Consider the following 25,000-nt stretch of genomic DNA (forward strand, 5'->3'; position numbering starts at 1 on the left):
GACGGGACGGGGTAAGGATATATGATATATGCTACCCCCTGCTTGATTCCCCTTCTCTCTCTCTCTCTTTCTCTCTCTCTCTTTCTGTGTATCTCCCTCTCACGCCCTCTGTCACCCCTTCTCTCTCTCTCTCTCTCTCTCTCTCTCTCTCTCTCTCTCTCTCTCTCTCCTTTTCTCTGTCTCTTTCTTTGTATCTCTCTCTCACGCCCTGTATCACCCGTTCTCGCTCTCTCTCACCCACATTCCCTCTCTCTCGATCTCTCTCCCATCCCCTCTCCCTATTTCACCTCCTCCCCTGCGTCTCCCCCTCCTCCCCCTCTCAGTCTGTCTCCCCCTCTCTCTTTCTTTATCACTCTCCTCCTTCTCTTCTTGTCTGGTTCCCTCCCTCTCCAATCCCCCTCCCTCATTTCCATCTCTTGTCTCTTTCTATCTGGCTTCGAGTTAAGATTCAATTCGTGAAGGGGGTCGCAAATATAATAGCAAATAAAGTCTGTCATTCTGTATACTTTTGTCCTGACTTGTACCCTATCTCCTTCCAGACGAGAATCTGCTGAACAGCATCGCTGACTTGTTCGTTGCCGGCACGGAGTCGACTGCCACCGCCATCCTCTGGACCCTGCTCTTCTTCCTCCACTACCCGAAGGTGCAGGACAAGTGTTTCAAGGAAATCTCTGACGTCATTGGCTCCGGCCGCGCGCCCACCATGCAGGACAGACCGAAACTCCAGTACCTGGAAGCCACAATTATGGAGGTCTTGCGCAGAGCCGACATGGTACCTATCTCCGTGCCTCATGGGCTTGCTGATGACGTCACGTTCCGTGGTTACGTCATCCCCAAAGACGCCATCGTCCTGCCCAACCTAGAATCCGTGCTGCTCGACCCAGAGATCTGGGGTGACCCCGACAACTTCCGACCTGAGAGATTTATCTGTCCTGACGGGAAAGTGACGAGACCTGAAGAGTTCATTCCCTTTGGCATCGGTAAGAAGGGATGCTTTAATTGTCTGGTTATTGATTCACACGTCAAAATGATAGGGACAGGGTGAGAGGTGTTGCTGTTGTTGAAAGGTATTTTGTGTGGATTTTGGATGACTTTTTTAATTATAATGATTTGTGATTAGTGTCACGTTTCAATATATCACTCAAGGTGATTATGAACCGGTTAATTACTACTAATTAACTAACCACACCACGATCCACTCTCGCAGGCATACAATTAAATAGAGTCAACAAAAGTATAAGTTTCAGACGCCTGTTTATGTATAAACTCTCCACCTCCCTCGAGCCTTCACTCAAAATATGTTCCTTTTACGTTCTCAACACGTAAAAAAACCCGTGGTCACTGACAAAATGCCAGTAGTATATAGAAAATTATAGTAACACGCTGATCCCGTGTAAATACAGTCAAATGAGAATGTTCTGTTCAAAAAGCTCTAGTTCATGCAGGGGTCACACACCCCACGTTGTCACTACTCCAATGAAATCACAGATAAGAAAAGACAACGGTGGTCAACGGGGTGCGTAAGACATGGTGCACTTAGCTTTATCTCTGCTGCTGCTGCTTAGCCGGTATGCTGGTTAGTCGGTTCGCTGGTTAGCCGGCCCGCTGGTTAGCCGGTTCGCTGGTTAGCCGGTCCGCTGGTTAGCCGGGTTGCTGGTTAGCCGGGTTGCTGGTTAGCCGGTTCGCTGGTTAGCCGGTCTGCTGGTTAGCCGGTCTGCTGGTTAGCCGGTTAGCGTAGCTTCCTCAGGTCCCAGCTCCAACGTCTGCAGCTAGCAGTGTCCCGTCAAAGGCAGCCGTGCAGCGGTTACAGGAACACGAACCGAAAACGAACGAATCGGATCGAACGAACGAAGGCTGCAAACAGAAAGCATCGGTGCACTAAACATGTCAGCTACCCCTCACCCACCACCTTAAAACATGTCATCTTTAAATATCTCATCGAGCACGTGGGCCTGCACAAAACGGACTTTTTACAACAACAAAACAGCCATTTTCCGTCCTTCTCTCCCTATCTGCAAAAACCATATACAGATTAGTATTTTAGCGTCAGAGAGTAAATTATGCGCTAACCTGGAAAGAACAACAGAGTATTTCATTCCACAACACAGACTCATCAACAGCGTTAAATAATGATTTATTACCTCAAAAGCCTATGATTGTACTCTCAATGGAAGCAAAGTCCGCTTCCTCCCTGGAACAGCCTCTGTTCGTCAACAGTGACCAAAACCGTCCAGAACCCCTTGTCGAATCCTTATGCGAAAGCCATCGCCGACGAAGGAAATGTTGACGACTTGTCCTCAGCAAAACATGTGGCAGTGGAAGTTCCCCTAGAGTGCCGAATATAATATTCGGTGAAAAACCATCATACTCTAGAAACTGTATTAGATCCTTCCCCTTCTGCCGCTGGGTGTCAAGTGCCCCGTACTCGTGTCTCTGTCAGACAACCTAGCCAAATAACACGTGACTGACCTTGTCACAAAACCAGTCCAGCTATACACAATTTTGCCTCCCCAAGCAGAAAAAAGACACGAGAAACTCAATCCCTGAAAATCCCGTGTGCGCTGTCAGCGAAAAACCTGTCAGCTCTATGACAGCAGAAACCCGCACTGTGAAGCTCGTGCGTTTCAAAACATCCGTGCTCGGGAGCACTGTCAGCAAACTCTGCTGTGTCCAATATCACGCACAGGCGCTTTCTATCATAACCGACCAAGAACAGGCACTCCACTGAGTGACACTTTCTTGGTCTCTGTCACCCGATCGTGACACACCTCCCCTCTTCAAGACGAAACCTCGGTTTCGCTCACAGTCATGTTCTCCTCTCCAGCCCGAGAGAGAAAGTCAGCTCCAACATTGTTGGCGCCCGGTATGACGCGTACCGTAAATTGGTACGGTTGGAGAATCAACGCCCAGCGCATAACCTGAAGATATTGCAGAGGTTGATAGTCTGTTTCCAGACAGAAAGGTCGTCCTCAAGAACGAGCAACCCCTCGTTTCACCCCTGATGACTGCCACCTTCTCTGTCTTCTTGTCTTTGTTCTTCTGGTCTTTGTTCTTCTCCCCGTAGGCTGTCCTCTCTATGTAGGCGCGCAGCAGGTTGGCGTGGTACAGGCGTGCTTTCCCGTGCATCATGATCCTGTAGTCGTTCTGGCCCACCCTCGCTGTCACCTCAAAAGGTCCTTGCCACTGCAGTTGTAGCTTGTTGTGTTTGACAGGTAGAAGTAGCAACACCCGTTCTCCAATCTTGAAGCTGCGCGGCCGTGCCTTGCGGTCGAATCCTCGCGCGTAACGCTGTGCTGCTCTTCCCAGGTTCTCTTGAGCCAGTTTGCAGGTCTCTTCAATCCTGTTCCTGAGTTCTACGATGTAGGTCGCTGTCGTCTGCACCTCCTCGTCAGCTTCTTCGTCCGTCCAAGCCTGACGCAGGATAGCCATGGGACCGCGTACCTGTCTGCCGTACAACAACTCAAATGGGGAAAAGCCCAAGCTCTCCTGAGGAACCTCGCGGTATGCGAAAAGCAATGCTGGGATGTACCTGTCCCACGTGCGTGGTTTCTCTTGAGCTAGTTTCCTCAGCATGGTCTTCAAGGTGCCATTGAACCTCTCCACCAGTCCGTTGCACTGAGCATGGTAAGGAGTGGTGAAGTGCTGCTCCAGTGATAGCAGTCGTGCTGCCTCCGCCATCACTCCTCCCGTGAACTGCGTGCCTCTGTCGGTGAGTACCTCTGATGGAATTCCCAGCCGGGACCACATAGTAACCAGAGCCTCAGCTACTCGCGTGGCTTCAATCGATTTCAGAGGGATCGCCTCTGGGTATCGAGTAGCGTAGTCCACCATGGTCAAAATGTATCTGTTTCCGTCCTCAGACGCAGGCAAGATGGGCCCGATGATGTCCACTGCCACCCGACGAAAGGGTTCGTCGATGAGCGGCATCTTCTCTAAGGGGACCTTCCTCACCCTTCCTTTGGCAACCACCTTCTGGCACTTATCGCAGGACGCACAGAAACGTCGGACATCCGTGCAGATGCCTGGCCAGTAAAAGTGGCGCCAGACACGATCCGTGGTCTTCTTGGTACCAAGATGACCTCCCAGAATCGAGTCGTGTGCCGTTGCCATGACACCCTCGCGAAACTCGCGAGGCACGACAACCTGTTTGAATGTACCCTCCTTGTTGCTGAACTCACGGTAGAGCAACTTCTTGTCCCTGAGGAACCTTGACCTCCCATGCTTCCCACTCAGCTTCACCTTCCCCGACTTCGCGTGCTCCCGAGGAGTCGCTAGTGTCGGATCAGATGCCTGAGCCTTCGCGAGAAGCGCGGGGGTCACGTTCCCCAGGGCAGCTCGTGCAGCAGGTAGAGGTTTGAGAGGTTTGTCCTCTCGCTCCGCCTGTGCCCGCGTGAGCACTGAAATGACGTCGGGAGACCGATAAACGGGAACCTCCCTGGTGACGCCGTCCACAAACTGAACCCGGTTTCCAATGAGCAGGTCGCATGGAGGATCGTCCATGACGACGGCCACAATGGTCCCCGTGAACAACGGTGTTACGACCTTGATCACTGCCGTGTTCAAGTCGTAAGCGTGAGATGCCTCGGCCATTCTCACCCTGATGCTGTCTCCTGTGTAGGCCATAGCTGGAACCAGACTCGCCCGAACCACCATCATGTCTGCCCCTGTGTCCCGCAGACCTTCGCCCTTCACTCCGTTAACGTAGACGTTGCAGTGGGGCTGGAAATGTTTCCTGGAGCACGGAACGCAGAGTTGTGGAATTGTGCATGAGCTCGTGACATCCCTTAGCTCCTCACTGCCAACAAAGTGTACGCCCTTCTGGTCAGCCTGTCTCCTGTGGCAGTCCTTCTTCACGTGGCCCCGCTTGTTGCAGTAGTAACACTGGATGTCAGATCTGGAACTTGATCCCTTGTGTCCCTGATCGTCCTTCCCGTCCTTGGGTCCTGAAGAACCCGAATTTCCTGATTTTCCTGGCCGTGAGCCTGAAGATTTGCCGGAGATCGCCTGGGCGTCCTCGTGTACTCTGATCCAGTCGGCTGCCTCCTGAGTAGTCTTTGGCTGGTGCTCCTGCACGAAGGTCACCACCTCAGGTCGCAGGCTGGACATCAGTTGTTCCATGACGATGAGGTCGGCAAGGTCGTCGACGGTCCAGTCCTTTTCGGCCATCTCCACCCAGCGCCGCAGGTAGAGATTAAGGCGTGCCACAAACTGATGACTCAGCTCGCCGCTCAGTCTCTTGCTGTTACGCAGACGTCGTCTGTAGGCTTCAGCAGTCAGGTTAAAGCGCTGGAGTAACGCCTTTTTAAGTGCCTGATAGTCTCTCGCCTCGTCGTCCTCCAAAGCGTTGTAGAGCTGCAATGCGCGTCCTTTCAAGCAGGTGCTAAGGCGGCTAGCCCACGTGGCCTCTTCCCACTTCTGGTCGGATGCAATGCGCTCAAACCGGCGTAAAAAGTCGTCGAGCTCGTCCTTGTCATCGTCGAACGTCGGCAGTCTCGTACGGTCGGCAACAAATGTCGGCGCGCTAGCCTGAGTAAGCGTACCTTTCTCGGCCTGTAGCCTAGCTAGTTCTAGCTGGTGATCGCGATCCGCCTGTTTGTCCTGTCTGTCACGTTCGGCCTGTCGTTCCTGTCTCTCAAGCTCGTCTTTCTTATCCTGTCGGTCACGTTCGGCCTGTCGTTCGGCCTGTCGTTCCCTTTCTTGTCTGTCTCGTTCATCTTTCTTTTCCTTTTCTTGTCTGTCTCGTTCATCTTTCTCTTTCTTTTCTTGTCTGTCTCGTTCATCTTTCTCTTTCCGTTCTTGTCTGTCACGTTCGTCTTTCTTTTCCTGTCTGTCACGTTCGTCTTTCTCTTTCTTGTCCTGTCTGTCCCGTTCGGCCTGTCGTTCTTGTCTGTCAAGCTCTTCTTTTCTCGTCTGTCGCTCTATGTCTTCTTTACGTTCTAACTCCTTGCGCTTAAGCAAACTACGCGCTCTAACGCGTGCGTCTCGCTCTGTCTGTTCCTCGCTCCCAGGAGTCTCGAAAGTTATTCTCCTCGTAGGAGATCCCCCTGTAGCCATGGTTAGTTTTAGCAAAGCTTTATCACAAAAGTAAGTCTAACGCAGCTATAGCTAGAACACGCGGTGATGAAAGCGGTGGATACAAAAATCCCGCAACCAGAAAATGCAGAAGAAAAATCCAAACGGTGTAGAACAAATCGCGTAGCCTACTTTATGGCTGCTTTTTGCGGTGAAACAAAGTGTTTCCCACAGCCGTGGCCTACTTTATCGGCTGCTTTTTGCGGTGAAACAGAGTGTCTCCCACAGCCTTGGTTAGGACAGAAGTCCTCGGACCCTTCCCCCCCAAAATTCCAACAAAGTCAAAATATGGAGAAAAATCCAAGTAAAACAAGACGGTAGAAATGTAACCTGTTACAGAATGCGAAACAAACAATGTAGAGAAAACTGAGTAAAACGAATAACAAATCCGCTAACCCCGCTCAGCTCTCTGCAACGGAAAACTCTGAACGTACAACAACAAAGATTCACAAACAAAGGAAAAGGGAAGTAATCACAGTTAGCGCATACAATAACTCACAAATTACAATTTACATTTCCTGCAAGATGTGAATCGCTTAAGGTGTGGTATATGATCAAAACTATACAAAAAAGGGTAGCACCAAGCAGAAAATAAGTCGAGCACTGACGAGATTATCTGCTCTTAGTTATCCTTAATTGGTGGGTCTTTATCAGTCAGAAATTAACTGAGTAAATCCCGGCTTGGCCCCCATGTGTCACGTTTCAATATATCACTCAAGGTGATTATGAACCGGTTAATTACTACTAATTAACTAACCACACCACGATCCACTCTCGCAGGCATACAATTAAATAGAGTCAACAAAAGTATAAGTTTCAGACGCCTGTTTATGTATAAACTCTCCACCTCCCTCGAGCCTTCACTCAAAATATGTTCCTTTTACGTTCTCAACACGTAAAAGAACCCGTGGTCACTGACAAAATGCCAGTAGTATATAGAAAATTATAGTAACACGCTGATCCCGTGTAAATACAGTCAAATGAGAATGTTCTGTTCAAAAAGCTCTAGTTCATGCAGGGGTCACACACCCCACGTTGTCACTACTCCAATGAAATCACAGATAAGAAAAGACAACGGTGGTCAACGGGGTGCGTAAGACATGGTGCACTTAGCTTTATCTCTGCTGCTGCTGCTTAGCCGGTATGCTGGTTAGTCGGTTCGCTGGTTAGCCGGCCCGCTGGTTAGCCGGTTCGCTGGTTAGCCGGTCCGCTGGTTAGCCGGGTTGCTGGTTAGCCGGGTTGCTGGTTAGCCGGTTCGCTGGTTAGCCGGTCTGCTGGTTAGCCGGTCTGCTGGTTAGCCGGTTAGCGTAGCTTCCTCAGGTCCCAGCTCCAACGTCTGCAGCTAGCAGTGTCCCGTCAAAGGCAGCCGTGCAGCGGTTACAGGAACACGAACCGAAACGAACGAAACGAAGGCTGCAAACAGAAAGCATCGGTGCACTAAACATGTCAGCTACCCCTCACCCACCACCTTAAAACATGTCATCTTTAAATATCTCATCGAGCACGTGGGCCTGCACAAAACGGACTTTTTACAACAACAAAACAGCCATTTTCCGTCCTTCTCTCCCTATCTGCAAAAACCATATACAGATTAGTATTTTAGCGTCAGAGAGTAAATTATGCGCTAACCTGGAAAGAACAACAGAGTATTTCATTCCACAACACAGACTCATCAACAGCGTTAAATAATGATTTATTACCTCAAAAGCCTATGATTGTACTCTCAATGGAAGCAAAGTCCGCTTCCTCCCTGGAACAGCCTCTGTTCGTCAACAGTGACCAAAACCGTCCAGAACCCCTTGTCGAATCCTTATGCGAAAGCCATCGCCGACGAAGGAAATGTTGACGACTTGTCCTCAGCAAAACATGTGGCAGTGGAAGTTCCCCTAGAGTGCCGAATATAATATTCGGTGAAAAACCATCATACTCTAGAAACTGTATTAGATCCTTCCCCTTCTGCCGCTGGGTGTCAAGTGCCCCGTACTCGTGTCTCTGTCAGACAACCTAGCCAAATAACACGTGACTGACCTTGTCACAAAACCAGTCCAGCTATACACAATTTTGCCTCCCCAAGCAGAAAAAAGACACGAGAAACTCAATCCCTGAAAATCCCGTGTGCGCTGTCAGCGAAAAACCTGTCAGCTCTATGACAGCAGAAACCCGCACTGTGAAGCTCGTGCGTTTCAAAACATCCGTGCTCGGGAGCACTGTCAGCAAACTCTGCTGTGTCCAATATCACGCACAGGCGCTTTCTATCATAACCGACCAAGAACAGGCACTCCACTGAGTGACACTTTCTTGGTCTCTGTCACCCGATCGTGACACACCTCCCCTCTTCAAGACGAAACCTCGGTTTCGCTCACAGTCATGTTCTCCTCTCCAGCCCGAGAGAGAAAGTCAGCTCCAACATTGTTGGCGCCCGGAATGACGCGTACCGTAAATTGGTACGGTTGGAGAATGAACGCCCAGCGCATAAGTCTGGCGTTTGCCAACCTTGCAACCTGAAGATATTGCAGAGGTTGATAGTCTGTTTCCAGACAGAAAGGTCGTCCTCAAGAACGAGCAACCCCTCGTTTCACCCCTGATGACTGCCACCTTCTCTGTCTTCTTGTCTTTGTTCTTCTGGTCTTTGTTCTTCTCCCCGTAGGCTGTCCTCTCTATGTAGGCGCGCAGCAGGTTGGCGTGGTACAGGCGTGCTTTCCCGTGCATCATGATCCTGTAGTCGTTCTGGCCCACCCTCGCTGTCACCTCAAAAGGTCCTTGCCACTGCAGTTGTAGCTTGTTGTGTTTGACAGGTAGAAGTAGCAACACCCGTTCTCCAATCTTGAAGCTGCGCGGCCGTGCCTTGCGGTCGAATCCTCGCGCGTAACGCTGTGCTGCTCTTCCCAGGTTCTCTTGAGCCAGTTTGCAGGTCTCTTCAATCCTGTTCCTGAGTTCTACGATGTAGGTCGCTGTCGTCTGCACCTCCTCGTCAGCTTCTTCGTCCGTCCAAGCCTGACGCAGGATAGCCATGGGACCGCGTACCTGTCTGCCGTACAACAACTCAAATGGGGAAAAGCCCAAGCTCTCCTGAGGAACCTCGCGGTATGCGAAAAGCAATGCTGGGATGTACCTGTCCCACGTGCGTGGTTTCTCTTGAGCTAGTTTCCTCAGCATGGTCTTCAAGGTGCCATTGAACCTCTCCACCAGTCCGTTGCACTGAGCATGGTAAGGAGTGGTGAAGTGCTGCTCCAGTGATAGCAGTCGTGCTGCCTCCGCCATCACTCCTCCCGTGAACTGCGTGCCTCTGTCGGTGAGTACCTCTGATGGAATTCCCAGCCGGGACCACATAGTAACCAGAGCCTCAGCTACTCGCGTGGCTTCAATCGATTTCAGAGGGATCGCCTCTGGGTATCGAGTAGCGTAGTCCACCATGGTCAAAATGTATCTGTTTCCGTCCTCAGACGCAGGCAAGATGGGCCCGATGATGTCCACTGCCACCCGACGAAAGGGTTCGTCGATGAGCGGCATCTTCTCTAAGGGGACCTTCCTCACCCTTCCTTTGGCAACCACCTTCTGGCACTTATCGCAGGACGCACAGAAACGTCGGACATCCGTGCAGATGCCTGGCCAGTAAAAGTGGCGCCAGACACGATCCGTGGTCTTCTTGGTACCAAGATGACCTCCCAGAATCGAGTCGTGTGCCGTTGCCATGACACCCTCGCGAAACTCGCGAGGCACGACAACCTGTTTGAATGTACCCTCCTTGTTGCTGAACTCACGGTAGAGCAACTTCTTGTCCCTGAGGAACCTTGACCTCCCATGCTTCCCACTCAGCTTCACCTTCCCCGACTTCGCGTGCTCCCGAGGAGTCGCTAGTGTCGGATCAGATGCCTGAGCCTTCGCGAGAAGCGCGGGGGTCACGTTCCCCAGGGCAGCTCGTGCAGCAGGTAGAGGTTTGAGAGGTTTGTCCTCTCGCTCCGCCTGTGCCCGCGTGAGCACTGAAATGACGTCGGGAGACCGATAAACGGGAACCTCCCTGGTGACGCCGTCCACAAACTGAACCCGGTTTCCAATGAGCAGGTCGCATGGAGGATCGTCCATGACGACGGCCACAATGGTCCCCGTGAACAACGGTGTTACGACCTTGATCACTGCCGTGTTCAAGTCGTAAGCGTGAGATGCCTCGGCCATTCTCACCCTGATGCTGTCTCCTGTGTAGGCCATAGCTGGAACCAGACTCGCCCGAACCACTATCATGTCTGCCCCTGTGTCCCGCAGACCTTCGCCCTTCACTCCGTTAACGTAGACGTTGCAGTGGGGCTGGAAATGTTTCCTGGAGCACGGAACGCAGAGTTGTGGAATTGTGCATGAGCTCGTGACATCCCTTAGCTCCTCACTGCCAACAAAGTGTACGCCCTTCTGGTCAGCCTGTCTCCTGTGGCAGTCCTTCTTCACGTGGCCCCGCTTGTTGCAGTAGTAACACTGGATGTCAGATCTGGAACTTGATCCCTTGTGTCCCTGATCGTCCTTCCCGTCCTTGGGTCCTGAAGAACCCGAATTTCCTGATTTTCCTGGCCGTGAGCCTGAAGATTTGCCGGAGATCGCCTGGGCGTCCTCGTGTACTCTGATCCAGTCGGCTGCCTCCTGAGTAGTCTTTGGCTGGTGCTCCTGCACGAAGGTCACCACCTCAGGTCGCAGGCTGGACATCAGTTGTTCCATGACAATGAGGTCGGCAAGGTCGTCTACAGTCCAGTTCTTCTCGGCCATCTCCACCCAGCGCCGCAGGTAGAGATTAAGGCGTGCCACAAACTGATGACTCAGCTCGCCGCTCAGTCTCTTGCTGTTACGCAGACGTCGTCTGTAGGCTTCAGCAGTCAGGTTAAAGCGCTGGAGTAACGCCTTCTTAAGTGCCTGATAGTCTCTCGCCTCGTCGTCCTCCAAAGCGTTGTAGAGCTGCAATGCGCGTCCTTTCAAGCAGGTGCTGAGGCGGCTAGCCCACGTGGCCTCTTCCCACTTCTGGTCGGATGCAATGCGCTCAAACCGGCGTAAAAAGTCGTCGAGCTCGTCCTTGTCATCGTCGAACGTCGGCAGTCTCGTACGGTCGGCAACAAATGTCGGCGCGCTAGCCTGAGTAAGCGTACCTTTCTCGGCCTGTAGCCTAGCTAGTTCTAGCTGGTGATCGCGATCCGCCTGTTTGTCCTGTCTGTCACGTTCGGCCTGTCGTTCCTGTCTCTCAAGCTCGTCTTTCTTATCCTGTCGGTCACGTTCGGCCTGTCGTTCGGCCTGTCGTTCCCTTTCTTGTCTGTCTCGTTCATCTTTCTTTTCCTTTTCTTGTCTGTCTCGTTCATCTTTCTCTTTCTTTTCTTGTCTGTCTCGTTCATCTTTCTCTTTCCGTTCTTGTCTGTCACGTTCGTCTTTCTTTTCCTGTCTGTCACGTTCGTCTTTCTCTTTCTTGTCCTGTCTGTCCCGTTCGGCCTGTCGTTCTTGTCTGTCAAGCTCTTCTTTTCTCGTCTGTCGCTCTATGTCTTCTTTACGTTCTAACTCCTTGCGCTTAAGCAAACTACGCGCTCTAACGCGTGCGTCTCGCTCTGTCTGTTCCTCGCTCCCAGGAGTCTCGAAAGTTATTCTCCTCGTAGGAGATCCCCCTGTAGCCATGGTTAGTTTTAGCAAAGCTTTATCACAAAAGTAAGTCTAACGCAGCTATAGCTAGAACACGCGGTGATGAAAGCGGTGGATACAAAAATCCCGCAACCAGAAAATGCAGAAGAAAAATCCAAACGGTGTAGAACAAATCGCGTAGCCTACTTTATGGCTGCTTTTTGCGGTGAAACAAAGTGTTTCCCACAGCCGTGGCCTACTTTATCGGCTGCTTTTTGCGGTGAAACAGAGTGTCTCCCACAGCCTTGGTTAGGACAGAAGTCCTCGGACCCTTCCCCCCCAAAATTCCAACAAAGTCAAAATATGGAGAAAAATCCAAGTAAAACAAGACGGTAGAAATGTAACCTGTTACAGAATGCGAAACAAACAATGTAGAGAAAACTGAGTAAAACGAATAACAAATCCGCTAACCCCGCTCAGCTCTCTGCAACGGAAAACTCTGAACGTACAACAACAAAGATTCACAAACAAAGGAAAAGGGAAGTAATCACAGTTAGCGCATACAATAACTCACAAATTACAATTTACATTTCCTGCAAGATGTGAATCGCTTAAGGTGTGGTATATGATCAAAACTATACAAAAAAGGGTAGCACCAAGCAGAAAATAAGTCGAGCACTGACGAGATTATCTGCTCTTAGTTATCCTTAATTGGTGGGTCTTTATCAGTCAGAAATTAACTGAGTAAATCCCGGCTTGGCCCCCATGTGTCACGTTTCAATATATCACTCAAGGTGATTATGAACCGGTTAATTACTACTAATTAACTAACCACACCACGATCCACTCTCGCAGGCATACAATTAAATAGAGTCAACAAAAGTATAAGTTTCAGACGCCTGTTTATGTATAAACTCTCCACCTCCCTCGAGCCTTCACTCAAAATATGTTCCTTTTACGTTCTCAACACGTAAAAAAACCCGTGGTCACTGACAAAATGCCAGTAGTATATAGAAAATTATAGTAACACGCTGATCCCGTGTAAATACAGTCAAATGAGAATGTTCTGTTCAAAAAGCTCTAGTTCATGCAGGGGTCACACACCCCACGTTGTCACTACTCCAATGAAATCACAGATAAGAAAAGACAACGGTGGTCAACGGGGTGCGTAAGACATGGTGCACTTAGCTTTATCTCTGCTGCTGCTGCTTAGCCGGTATGCTGGTTAGTCGGTTCGCTGGTTAGCCGGCCCGCTGGTTAGCCGGTTCGCTGGTTAGCCGGTCCGCTGGTTAGCCGGGTTGCTGGTTAGCCGGGTTGCTGGTTAGCCGGTTCGCTGGTTAGCCGGTCTGCTGGTTAGCCGGTCTGCTGGTTAGCCGGTTAGCGTAGCTTCCTCAGGTCCCAGCTCCAACGTCTGCAGCTAGCAGTGTCCCGTCAAAGGCAGCCGTGCAGCGGTTACAGGAACACGAACCGAAAACGAACGAAGGCTGCAAACAGAAAGCATCGGTGCACTAAACATGTCAGCTACCCCTCACCCACCACCTTAAAACATGTCATCTTTAAATATCTCATCGAGCACGTGGGCCTGCACAAAACGGACTTTTTACAACAACAAAACAGCCATTTTCCGTCCTTCTCTCCCTATCTGCAAAAACCATATACAGATTAGTATTTTAGCGTCAGAGAGTAAATTATGCGCTAACCTGGAAAGAACAACAGAGTATTTCATTCCACAACACAGACTCATCAACAGCGTTAAATAATGATTTATTACCTCAAAAGCCTATGATTGTACTCTCAATGGAAGCAAAGTCCGCTTCCTCCCTGGAACAGCCTCTGTTCGTCAACAGTGACCAAAACCGTCCAGAACCCCTTGTCGAATCCTTATGCGAAAGCCATCGCCGACGAAGGAAATGTTGACGACTTGTCCTCAGCAAAACATGTGGCAGTGGAAGTTCCCCTAGAGTGCCGAATATAATATTCGGTGAAAAACCATCATACTCTAGAAACTGTATTAGATCCTTCCCCTTCTGCCGCTGGGTGTCAAGTGCCCCGTACTCGTGTCTCTGTCAGACAACCTAGCCAAATAACACGTGACTGACCTTGTCACAAAACCAGTCCAGCTATACACAATTTTGCCTCCCCAAGCAGAAAAAAGACACGAGAAACTCAATCCCTGAAAATCCCGTGTGCGCTGTCAGCGAAAAACCTGTCAGCTCTATGACAGCAGAAACCCGCACTGTGAAGCTCGTGCGTTTCAAAACATCCGTGCTCGGGAGCACTGTCAGCAAACTCTGCTGTGTCCAATATCACGCACAGGCGCTTTCTATCATAACCGACCAAGAACAGGCACTCCACTGAGTGACACTTTCTTGGTCTCTGTCACCCGATCGTGACAGTTAGTATGTTTGCATTCATGTTCAATACTGGATTAACTTTATTGAGGTGTGGTTTCTTAGCCCCCTGGGGCCAAAACCTCACTACAAACGTGTGGCACTTGTAAAACTTGTTGGGAGGGGGTTGATTCTGCACTAGCCAGTACGCAGAATGTTTTGGGGAAAATGGATTTGACGTACTGTAACAAGCTGACGGCCGAGAAGAGAGAACGTTAAGTGTTACGCCTTCACGGCAAAGCCATTAGGTGCATGTGAGAAACCAAGTTGACAACGTATGTTCAACATTATATATAGCCTACATATGTTATAGACCAAAACATACTTAGCATTTCAGCCTTTCTCTGTTCTTAATGTGCAGGTCGTCGTGTGTGTCTGGGAGAGTCCCTTGCCCGCATGGAACTCTTTCTCTACCTGTCCACCCTGATACAGCGCTTCCGCTTCCTGCCACCGGAACAGGAACCTCTACCATCTTTAGAAGGAATCATGGGATTTTCTCTCTCACCGGCGCCGTTTAAAGTGCGAGCTATCCCGAGACAGTAACTGCTGTCACAGTGTAAGCTCTGTGGTTATAAGAAGAAGGGAGTTAAACTGGATTTGAGAGAGAACGAACGAACGAACGAACGAACCAACTTTATTTTTCGAGGGTAATGGAGTAGATACAGCAAAGATCTTTTTTCATCCAGCCCTCGCCCAAGAGGGAATTAACTAAGCAGTGCATAATATTAAAGCAGAAGAAGAAGCAAAGCAAAAACATAAAAACATGGTTATTAAATCAGACAAAGAGAGAAAAAAAAAATGTTCATAGCATACATGCCAACATGGTCATTGGTAATGGTATACATTAAAACACACACTTTGACACACACGGTCACATGCACACAGACACACACAGACATACACATACACATACAGACACACACGCACACACAGACACACGCACACACACATACACACACATACACACACACACACACACACACACACACGCACACACACACACACACACACACACTCACACATGTACACATTGTACACATAAATAGAGAATACTACATGGCTTGCTGTGTCGTACCAGATTTACACGAGTTGTTTTTTTAAATAGTGAACTGCGAGCGAAAGCGAGCTGTTCACTATTTGAAAAAGCAAACGAGTGTAAATCTGGTACGACACAGCAAGCCATGTAGTATTCTGTTTATCCTACATTATATACTTCTGTGCCAGATCTAACTAAAAGTCACCGACAGCGCTATTGCCTTTGGATCAACCCGCTTTAGAACTTCAAACCACTTTACTCAATTTGACATTCATTCCTCCGCCATGACACACTCTCAAACTAGGACAAAGTAGTTCGCCTTTGTTAACACTGTTAAGTTTAATATTGAACATTGATTAAATAAATTCGAACAACGAAATGATGGTCACTTCAAAATATACCAGATAAAAAGAAAAGCAGTGGCCACAGGATAAAAGAAACCAAAAGGAACAACAACAGCAAAGCATATCCTTCCGCGATAGGATGACAGTCAAGTCGGAGCCAGGCGAGTCGACAGCTTTCAGATGGTCACTTCTCGGTTTGGTGACTGGACAAATATTGGTTGATGTTGATGGTACCAACGTGCACAGGCCTTGCAAACAGTGTTGTTAGCGTTTGCTGGGATGTGATTGTGGCAGTGGCAGTGGAGACGGCTGGAGTTGAAGTGGCCGTGCGAATCCAATGTGTCGTCTGCCGACACTGGCGACAGCTCCGAGACCGGTGCAGTGCCGTTTAGCATCAGACTGAAGCCACGGTGTTCCTCTTGGGAAATGCTGCTTAACCTTTGCCGTGCTTCCTGGGTTCACCTGTACCCAGAGACACACTAAAATCATTGTAACTCTGGAACCATTAAAGGTATCGTTTTGAAATTTTAAGTATCTCTCACACACCTAATTTGCTCTCTGTCTGCAAATTTTTAGTGTGTACATGACAAAACATCAGAATTAATTGATTATGATAATTTACATAAACACTACCGATGGCGCGGGTTCACACATACCCATACTTTTAAAGAGTAGTAGTGATTGTAACTATCCCTCTGCCGACGGCGCGGGTTCTGCTACACCCATAATTACCAAAGCGGCGGAACAGTGTCTGTCTGCCTGTTTGTCTCCAAGAGACTGTCTGTCTCTCTGTTTGTCTGTCCGTATCTCTCTGTCTGTATGTCTGTTGTCAGTTGCTCTGTCTGTCTGTCTGTCTGTCTATCCGTCTATCCGTCTATCTGACTGTCTGACTGTCTGTCTCTGTCTCTCTCTGTCTGTCTCTCTCTCTGTCTGTCTCTCTCTCTGTCTCTCTGTCTCTCTCTCTTAGTCTCTCTCTCTGTCTCTCTTTCTTAGTCTCTCTCTCTTTCTTAGTCTCTCTCTCTCTCTCTTTCTTAGTCTCTCTCTCTCTTAGTCTCTCTCTCTCTTTCTTAGTCTCTCGCTCTCTCTCTTTCTTAGTCTCTCTCTCTCTTTCTTAGTCTCTCTCTCTCTTTCTTAGTCTCTCTCTCTCTCTTTCTTAGTCTCTCTCTCTCTCTCTTAGTCTCTCTCTCTCTCTTTCTTAGTCTCTCTCTCTCTCTCTCTCTCTCTTAGTCTCTCTCTCTTTCTTAGTCTCTCTTTCTCTCTCTCTTTCTTAGTCTTTCTCTCTCTCTCTTTCTTAGTCTCTCTCTCTTTCTTAGTCTCTCTCTCTCTTTCTTAGTCTCTCTCTCTCTCTCTCTCTCTCTTTCTTAGTCTCTCTCTCTCTCTCTTTCTTAGTCTCTCTCTCTCTCTCTCTCTTTCTTAGTCTCTCTCTCTCTTTCTTAGTCTCTCTCTCTCTCTCTTTCTTAGTCTCTCGCTCTCTCTTTCTTAGTCTCTCTCTCTTTCTTAGTCTCTCTCTCTCTCTTTCTTAGTCTCTCTCTCTCTCTTTCTTAGTCTCTCTTTCTCTCTCTCTTTCTTAGTCTCTCTCTCTCTTTCTTAGTCTCTCTCTCTCTCTCTTAGTCTCTCTCTCTTTCTTAGTCTCTCTCTCTCTTAGTCTCTCTCTCTTTCTTAGTCTCTCTTTCTCTCTCTTAGTCTCTCTCTCTCTCTCTTTCTTAGTCTCTCTCTCTCTTTTTTAGTCTCTCTCTCTCTCTTTCTTAGTCTCTCTCTCTCTCTCTCTTTCTTAGTCTCTCTCTCTCTCTTAGTCTCTCTCTCTCTCTTTCTTAGTCTCTCTCTCTCTCTCTCTCTTAGTCTCTCTCTCTTTCTTAGTCTCTCTTTCTCTCTCTTAGTCTCTCTCTCTCTCTCTCTTTCTTAGTCTCTCTCTCTCTCTTTTTTTAGTCTCTCTCTCTCTCTTTCTGAGTCTCTCTCTCTCTCTTTCTTAGTCTCTCTCTCTCTCTCTCTCTCTTTCTTAGTCTCTCTCTCTTTCTTAGTCTCTCTCTCTTTCTTAGTCTTTCTCTCTCTCTCTTTCTTAGTCTCTCTCTCTCTCTCTTTCTTAGTCTCTCTCTCTTTCTTAGTCTCTCTCTCTCTCTTTCTTAGTCTCTCTCTCTCTCTCTTTCTTAGTCTCTCTCTCTCTTTCTTAGTCTCTCTCTCTCTTTTTCTTAGTCTCTCTCTCTCTCTCTCTCTTTCTCAGTCTCTCTCTCTCTCTTTCTTAGTCTCTCTCTCTCTCTCTCTTTCTTAGTCTCTCTCTCTCTCTTTCTTAGTCTCTCTCTCTTTCTTAGTCTCTCTCTCTCTTTCTTAGTCTCTCTCTCTCTTTCTTAGTCTCTCTCTCTCTCTCTCTTTCTTAGTCTCTCTCTCTCTCTTTCTTAGTCTCTCTCTCTCTTTCTTAGTCTCTCTCTCTCTCTTTCTTAGTCTCTCTCTCTTTCTTAGTCTCTCTCTCTCTCTCTCTTAGTCTCTCTCTCTTTCTTAGTCTCTTTCTCTCTCTCTTTCTTAGTCTCTCTCTCTCTCTTTCTTAGTCTCTCTCTCTCTTTTTTAGTCTCTCTCTCTCTCTCTTTCTTAGTCTCTCTTTCTCTTTCTTAGTCTCTCTCTCTCTCTTTTTTAGTCTCTCTCTCTCTCTCTCTCTTTCTTAGTCTCTCTCTCTCTTTCTTCGTCTCTCTCTCTCTTTCTTAGTCTCTCTCTCTCTCTCTCTCTCTTTCTTAGTCTCTCTCTCTCTCTCTTTCTTAGTCTCTCTCTCTCTCTCTCTCTCTCTTTCTTAGTCTCTCTCTCTCTCTTTCTTAGTCTCTCTCTCTCTCTCTTTCTTAGTCTCTCTCTCTCTCTTTCTTAGTCTCTCTCTCTTTCTTAGTCTCTCTCTCTCTCTTTCTTAGTCTCTCTCTCTCTCTTTCTTAGTCTCTCTCTCTCTTTCTTAGTCTCTCTCTCTCTCTCTTAGTCTCTCTCTCTTTCTTAGTCTCTCTCTCTCTTAGTCTCTCTCTCTTTCTTAGTCTCTCTCTCTCTCTCTTCTTAGTCTCTCTCTCTCTCTCTTTCTTAGTCTCTCTCTCTCTCTTTCTTAGTCTCTCTCTCTCTCTCTCTTTCTTAGTCTCTCTCTCTCTCTCTCTTTCTTAGTCTCTCTCTCTCTCTTAGTCTCTCTCTCTCTCTTTCTTAGTCTCTCTCTCTCTCTCTCTCTCTTAGTCTCTCTCTCTTTCTTAGTCTCTCTTTCTCTCTCTTAGTCTCTCTCTCTCTCTCTCTTTCTTAGTCTCTCTCTCTCTCTTTTTTTAGTCTCTCTCTCTCTCTTTCTTAGTCTCTCTCTCTCTCTCTTTCTTAGTCTCTCTCTCTCTTTCTTTGTCTCTCTCTCTTTCTTAGTCTCTCTCTCTTTCTTAGTCTCTCTCTCTCTCTCTCTTTCTTAGTCTCTCTCTCTCTCTCTCTTTCTTAGTCTCTCTCTCTCTCTCTTTCTTAGTCTCTCTCTCTCTCTTTCTTAGTCTCTCTGTCATGAATTATTATTCTGAAGCGCGAACCTGTCAAGAATAGAATAGGCAACCGAGACTACTCGCGCATTACACGACGTAGCCAAGTGACGTATTCATATGACGTATCCAAGTGTACTGACGTAAACTAAAATCGTTTCACGAGAGGGTCGTTTTCCGCAAGTCCATGGAGCGAAGAACGCTTGGAGGAAAAGCCGTTCCCCTTCTTTGAAGGTAAGTGACTGTGATTATTACATCGACAATCGTTCCACGGGATCTGGGCGGAGATGAGTGTATCGTGTCAGTCATGTACATTGTGTTGTTGTCAAGTTGTGTACGTTTGAATGTGCGCTGTTACCAAATCCCCATTTTCCGAAACACAGTAATAGAGAGAACGATAATAAAATATGAACAAACCAAGTCTTTTAGACAGGCTGTGTAGGTAACACATATGGCCCTTTGATCTGTTTCAGGAACCCACGGTCCAATTGATTCATTCATCTTCCTCTTCCTCATGTTGCCGTAATTGTGGAGAGAGATGTAACCAGACTACTACTGCTATTAACTTGATGATGGTGTCTTGAGAAGAAGAGTGATGACCCAAACCAGGAGCGCGGTCTTCAAGACCAGTCAAGTGCTGCACGTCATCTCGAGTACCTTTTCAATGACATCGAGCTAAGTCAAAACTTCATAAACATTATGTGTATTCCTTTTGTTCTGACGTCCTCCAAAAGGGAAAATTCTGAAGAACGTTTGCAGCAGCGGAGTCACGTTAGATTACCGTGACAAAATTGAAATCCAGCAGCAATAGACATTTGATCAGAGTGTGCTGTGATGCAAGTAACATGACCTAGCTTGAACAGTGTGTGATACATTTAGTACGATACTGATATTTAGCAAAAATATAGACTAACCTGATTAATGTGTGCTGCATTGCAAGAATTTTATTAACACTATCCATGTATTAAATTATGTAAACCAATGTTGACCTTTCTCCGCTACTTCGAGAGCATGGGAAAGAGTGAAGGAAAGTAAAGTCCAGGCAGTACCTGTTTCTTTAGCTAATACGAAAAGGCGGCGTGTTTTCCTTCCATAAACTTCCTTTGGAAGGCGCACGCAGAAAGAAACAGGCTGACGAAAACTGACCTGTGACATATGGGGGCTTCGTCCGGGATTTTGTAACTCGTAATTTCAATTTGGCTTCCCCAAACAAATTTTCTTCAAACAAATTCCCTATTCGTTTTTCGTTTGTGTGTTCGTCCGTTCATGTTCATCATCGTATAAATCAACTTTTGTATTTATTCATGTTTATAGTTAGTTCATCATTTAACGATAACAGAGTCTGACGTGTGTGCTTCAGCACACGGGAATAATCCAAATGAAGAGTGACGCAAGGCTTTGACGTCACTATAATAATTCACGTAAAGCACTAATGTTATAGTAGTTTAGTTCCCCCTATTTGGCTGTGCTAAACAAAAGGCTATAACAGAAGACAGTGGACTAACACCCTGTCAGGCCATCCTGTGTCCCTTAGTCGACAAAATTATAATATTGTTGGTCGCCGTGGGAGGTTGGTGGGCGAATTGGGTTATATACGAGGGATAGCACTCATCTTCGTCCAGAAGGACCGTGGAAGTGAAGTTGATTCTGCAGACAGTCACACTTCACAACGCCAAGAGTAAGGGTTAGGAAATTTAGATTATTGTCTATACAGCAGTAGATAATTGAAGAATCTTATTTCGACTTACTGTGCGATAGAATCGAGTTGATATTGATATAGGCGAAAGGTCCACGTTGATGGAGCTCCGATGAGATATTAAAATGAAGTTCACTCGATAGAACGGTATATTGTTTGACATATACCAGAAGAACCATAAATTCTAGTGTTAGGTATCCGTGGTTATAAAAGGATATTAGAATGGTTCAGAGAAATCGTGTCATTGGGACACGTAACGTTTACTGAGGTAACGTTGAACGTTCATGAATTCAAGTAGCAAAGTGAGCTTCACTAAAGTAACACTTCATTATATAGTGGGGGAGTTTTCTCTCTCTAGTAAATAGTGTGTGAAAAGCAGTTTAGTCAAATCGGTTTTTCAACCGAGCATCACGTATTTGCAGTTTGATTCAGTGAATATCTGTGTGTGAGTTAACGTAAAGGATATGCAAACATCCAAACACCCGAGTACTAGGGCGCATATAGCAAGAATGAACGCTGACCCGCAGAACCAGAATACGGCCGAGGCCGTAGTTTCAGATGTTGAAGGGGGTGACACATATGTCAACACCCAAGGAGAATCGAGCGATAATGATTCTCAGACGTTAGGCGCACGTGTAACGACTTATGTATCCGCTGCGAGTAATGAACGTGCAGGTCCGATCCACCCTGTAAAATCCGGATTAGAGTGGACTCGCGAACTTTTGGCGATAGGACGTGAGTTAGGACTCGAAGGCAAAGACTTGCGTGAGTTTGTAGCTGAAGAACGCGCACGAGAGGAACGAGAAGCTCACGAACGCGAACGTGAACGTGAAGAACGCGCACGAGAGGAACGTGAACGTGAACGTGAAGTTCTCGAACGTGAACGAGAAGCCGATCGCGCGTTTCAGCTAGAACAGTTGAGGATACAAACGGAAGCACGCCGAGACAACGCCAACAATAACGCGTCGAGGCGTCGTGGGGATGACGACTTTATCCCAAAAATCCCTTTTCTTGATGACAAAGACGACATCGAGAGTTGGTTTGCACAATTTGAACATTATGCAACCGACTGTCATCTCGACGACGAACGCAAAGCTACGAGAATGGTGTATTTCCTGAAAGGAAAGGCGAGAACCATTTATGCAAAACTCAGTTTCGAAGACGCGCGCAACTACAACACTTTGAAGAATGCGTTGTATGATGGATTTCAACTGACAGCAGATCAATATCGGAAGAAATTCCGTCAGCTGAAGCGAAACCCATCTGACACGTACAAAGAACATGTCACCAAACTTGAGCGCATCCTCGATAAATGGATCGAGTTAGCCAAGTGCGATGAACATGTGGCAGATCTGAAGGATCTAGTTCTCAGAGAACAATTAGAGAACACCTTCCCTGCCGAAGTGATGTTGCACGTACTTGATCGGAAACCGAAGTCTGCGAAAGAAATGGGCGAAATTGCCACGGAGTACGAACAATCACGTTCTAACATCAGGCCACGGCAATCTCACCAAAACCATTCTAGCGGCAGCGCGTTTTCGAACACGAAAAGTTCGAATGTCGTCAAAAGTGACGCGAAAGAGAAATCGTCACAGAAAGAACATAAATACGTGAGCGATGAGGAAAAGCAAAGACTGAAAGCCACAGGCTGTTGTTTTTTTTGCAGAGGCAAAGGACACACGTCACGATTTTGTCCCAATAAGGGAGAAGGCGCTCACGCAGTTCATGTTCGAAATGAATTTGATGAACAAGAAATCCCCGTACATCTTGACAAGCTGTGCAAGTCGTGCGAAAAGAAGGATTTCAAAGAGGAAGTGTTCATCAAGTTAGACGGCCGAATCGTAAAAGCATTACGCGATTCCGGGTGCTCAGGTATTATGGTCAGTGCCGACCTTATACCTGAAGAAAGGTACTTGGCAAAGAAAAAAGAAACTACTCTCGCAGAGAAGAAAACACGGAAATTGTGTCCCACGGCTGTGGCCCACATTGACTGTCCGTATTTTGATGCCAAAACCGAAGTGGTCATACTCGAAGATCCCATTTATCCTGTCCTCATAGGAAAATGGTATGGTGTAGGCCAGAACAAGAGGAAGACCCCTTTGTTTCCAGTACGTGACCCGAGTTGGTATCAAGGTGAGACCAACGCGGCGGTCAGTACACGGAAGCAAGAGAAGAAAAAAAAAAAACGGAATGAGAAACCTGTGCCGGGAACTAGTCATGATGACAGAAATACACACAAGATGTATTCCCCGCAAGATCTCAAGAAGGCTCAGAATGATGATGAAACACTGGCAAAAGTACGCCAAATGGCTGTTTCAGGAGAATCATTCCACGGTGTGAAATATGTATACAAGAAAGAAATCTTGTACAGGACAACCCTCGACAAAACCGGGAGTGAATCTAGTAAAGTCGTTGTTCCCAAAGAAATGAGAAGCAAAGTGCTTTCTTTTGGGCACGACCACCCGATGACAGGTCATCTCGGGCAGAAGAAAACCACTGATAGAATCAGGTGTGAGTTCTGGTGGCCAGGTTTGGTCGGAGACATAAAACGTTACTGTCTCTCGTGTGACACATGCCAAAGAACAGCGCCAAAAGGCAGAACCAAGAAAGCACCTCAAGACAGTCTGGGGTTCTCACCCTTTGAAATGCGGTATGGCAAGACCATCAGAGGTCCCATGCAGGTTCTGCGTCGTGCATGGACTGATGAATCGGTCGAAGGTGAACAGAAGACGACAGCAGAATACGTTGTCGACCTCAGAAACAGAATTGACGAAAAAAAAGAAGAAGCAGAAGAACACATAGCCGTAGTCATCGAGGAAGATGATACGACGAACGATGATATCTTCCGAATAGACACTCAGAAGATGATTCCTCTGCTGGAAACTACTCGTACAGAAGATGTCACAAACATGAACTTCTGTAAAGAATTGAGTAGAGAAAGAACAAAAGAGGCGAAAGCGATCTGTAGTGCATTCTCCAAGAATCTGACTGATGTACCGATTACTACCAACTTGGAGAAGTGCAGAATCGAACTTACAGAGAAGAAACCTGTGTTTGTTCGACCGAGACCCATACCTCATGCGATGGTGAAAACGGTCGAAGACGAGATCGACGAGATGTTGAAGCTTGGGGTCATTGAACCGGCAAACTCACCGTACAATGCTCCAATCGTTTTTGTGAAGAAGAAAGGAGGTAAGAAATACCGGGTTGTGACAACCATGGATCAGATTATTTAAGTCGCGCTTCATATAGTGACTAAATTTGGGAAATTCATTCTCAAGAAAGGGGCTGTCATGAATTCTGAAGCGCGAACCTGTCAAGAATAGAATAGGCAACCGAGACTACTCGCGCATTACACGACGTAGCCAAGTGACGTATTCATATGACGTATCCAAGTGTACTGACGTAAACTAAAATCGTTTCACGAGAGGGTCGTTTTCCGCAAGTCCATGGAGCGAAGAACGCTTGGAGGAAAAGCCGTTCCCCTTCTTTGAAGGTAAGTGACTGTGATTATTACATCGACAATCGTTCCACGGGATCTGGGCGGAGATGAGTGTATCGTGTCAGTCATGTACATTGTGTTGTTGTCAAGTTGTGTACGTTTGAATGTGCGCTGTTACCAAATCCCCATTTTCCGAAACACAGTAATAGAGAGAACGATAATAAAATATGAACAAACCAAGTCTTTTAGACAGGCTGTGTAGGTAACACATATGGCCCTTTGATCTGTTTCAGGAACCCACGGTCCAATTGATTCATTCATCTTCCTCTTCCTCATGTTGCCGTAATTGTGGAGAGAGATGTAACCAGACTACTACTGCTATTAACTTGATGATGGTGTCTTGAGAAGAAGAGTGATGACCCAAACCAGGAGCGCGGTCTTCAAGACCAGTCAAGTGCTGCACGTCATCTCGAGTACCTTTTCAATGACATCGAGCTAAGTCAAAACTTCATAAACATTATGTGTATTCCTTTTGTTCTGACGTCCTCCAAAAGGGAAAATTCTGAAGAACGTTTGCAGCAGCGGAGTCACGTTAGATTACCGTGACAAAATTGAAATCCAGCAGCAATAGACATTTGATCAGAGTGTGCTGTGATGCAAGTAACATGACCTAGCTTGAACAGTGTGTGATACATTTAGTACGATACTGATATTTAGCAAAAATATAGACTAACCTGATTAATGTGTGCTGCATTGCAAGAATTTTATTAACACTATCCATGTATTAAATTATGTAAACCAATGTTGACCTTTCTCCGCTACTTCGAGAGCATGGGAAAGAGTGAAGGAAAGTAAAGTCCAGGCAGTACCTGTTTCTTTAGCTAATACGAAAAGGCGGCGTGTTTTCCTTCCATAAACTTCCTTTGGAAGGCGCACGCAGAAAGAAACAGGCTGACGAAAACTGACCTGTGACACTCTA

General features: G+C 47.3%; 1 protein-coding gene across 1 annotated transcript in view; it reads left to right on the plus strand.

Moving 5' to 3' along the window:
* The window catches only part of LOC138966068 (cytochrome P450 2J4-like), a 26,307-nt gene extending 10,486 nt beyond the window's left edge, over positions 1 to 15,821 (plus strand). Inside the window, exons 5-6 of the mRNA XM_070338157.1 lie at positions 540 to 980; positions 14,404 to 15,821. Of these exons, the coding sequence (XP_070194258.1) occupies positions 540 to 980; positions 14,404 to 14,585 (623 nt within the window). The 3' untranslated portion in view covers positions 14,586 to 15,821. The remainder of the gene's footprint in view (positions 1 to 539; positions 981 to 14,403) is intronic.
* Positions 15,822 to 25,000: the final 9,179 nt, after the last annotated feature.

The sequence above is a fragment of the Littorina saxatilis genome, linkage group LG5 (genome assembly GCF_037325665.1).
Source record: "Littorina saxatilis isolate snail1 linkage group LG5, US_GU_Lsax_2.0, whole genome shotgun sequence".
NCBI classification, from domain to species: Eukaryota; Metazoa; Mollusca; class Gastropoda; order Littorinimorpha; family Littorinidae; genus Littorina; species Littorina saxatilis.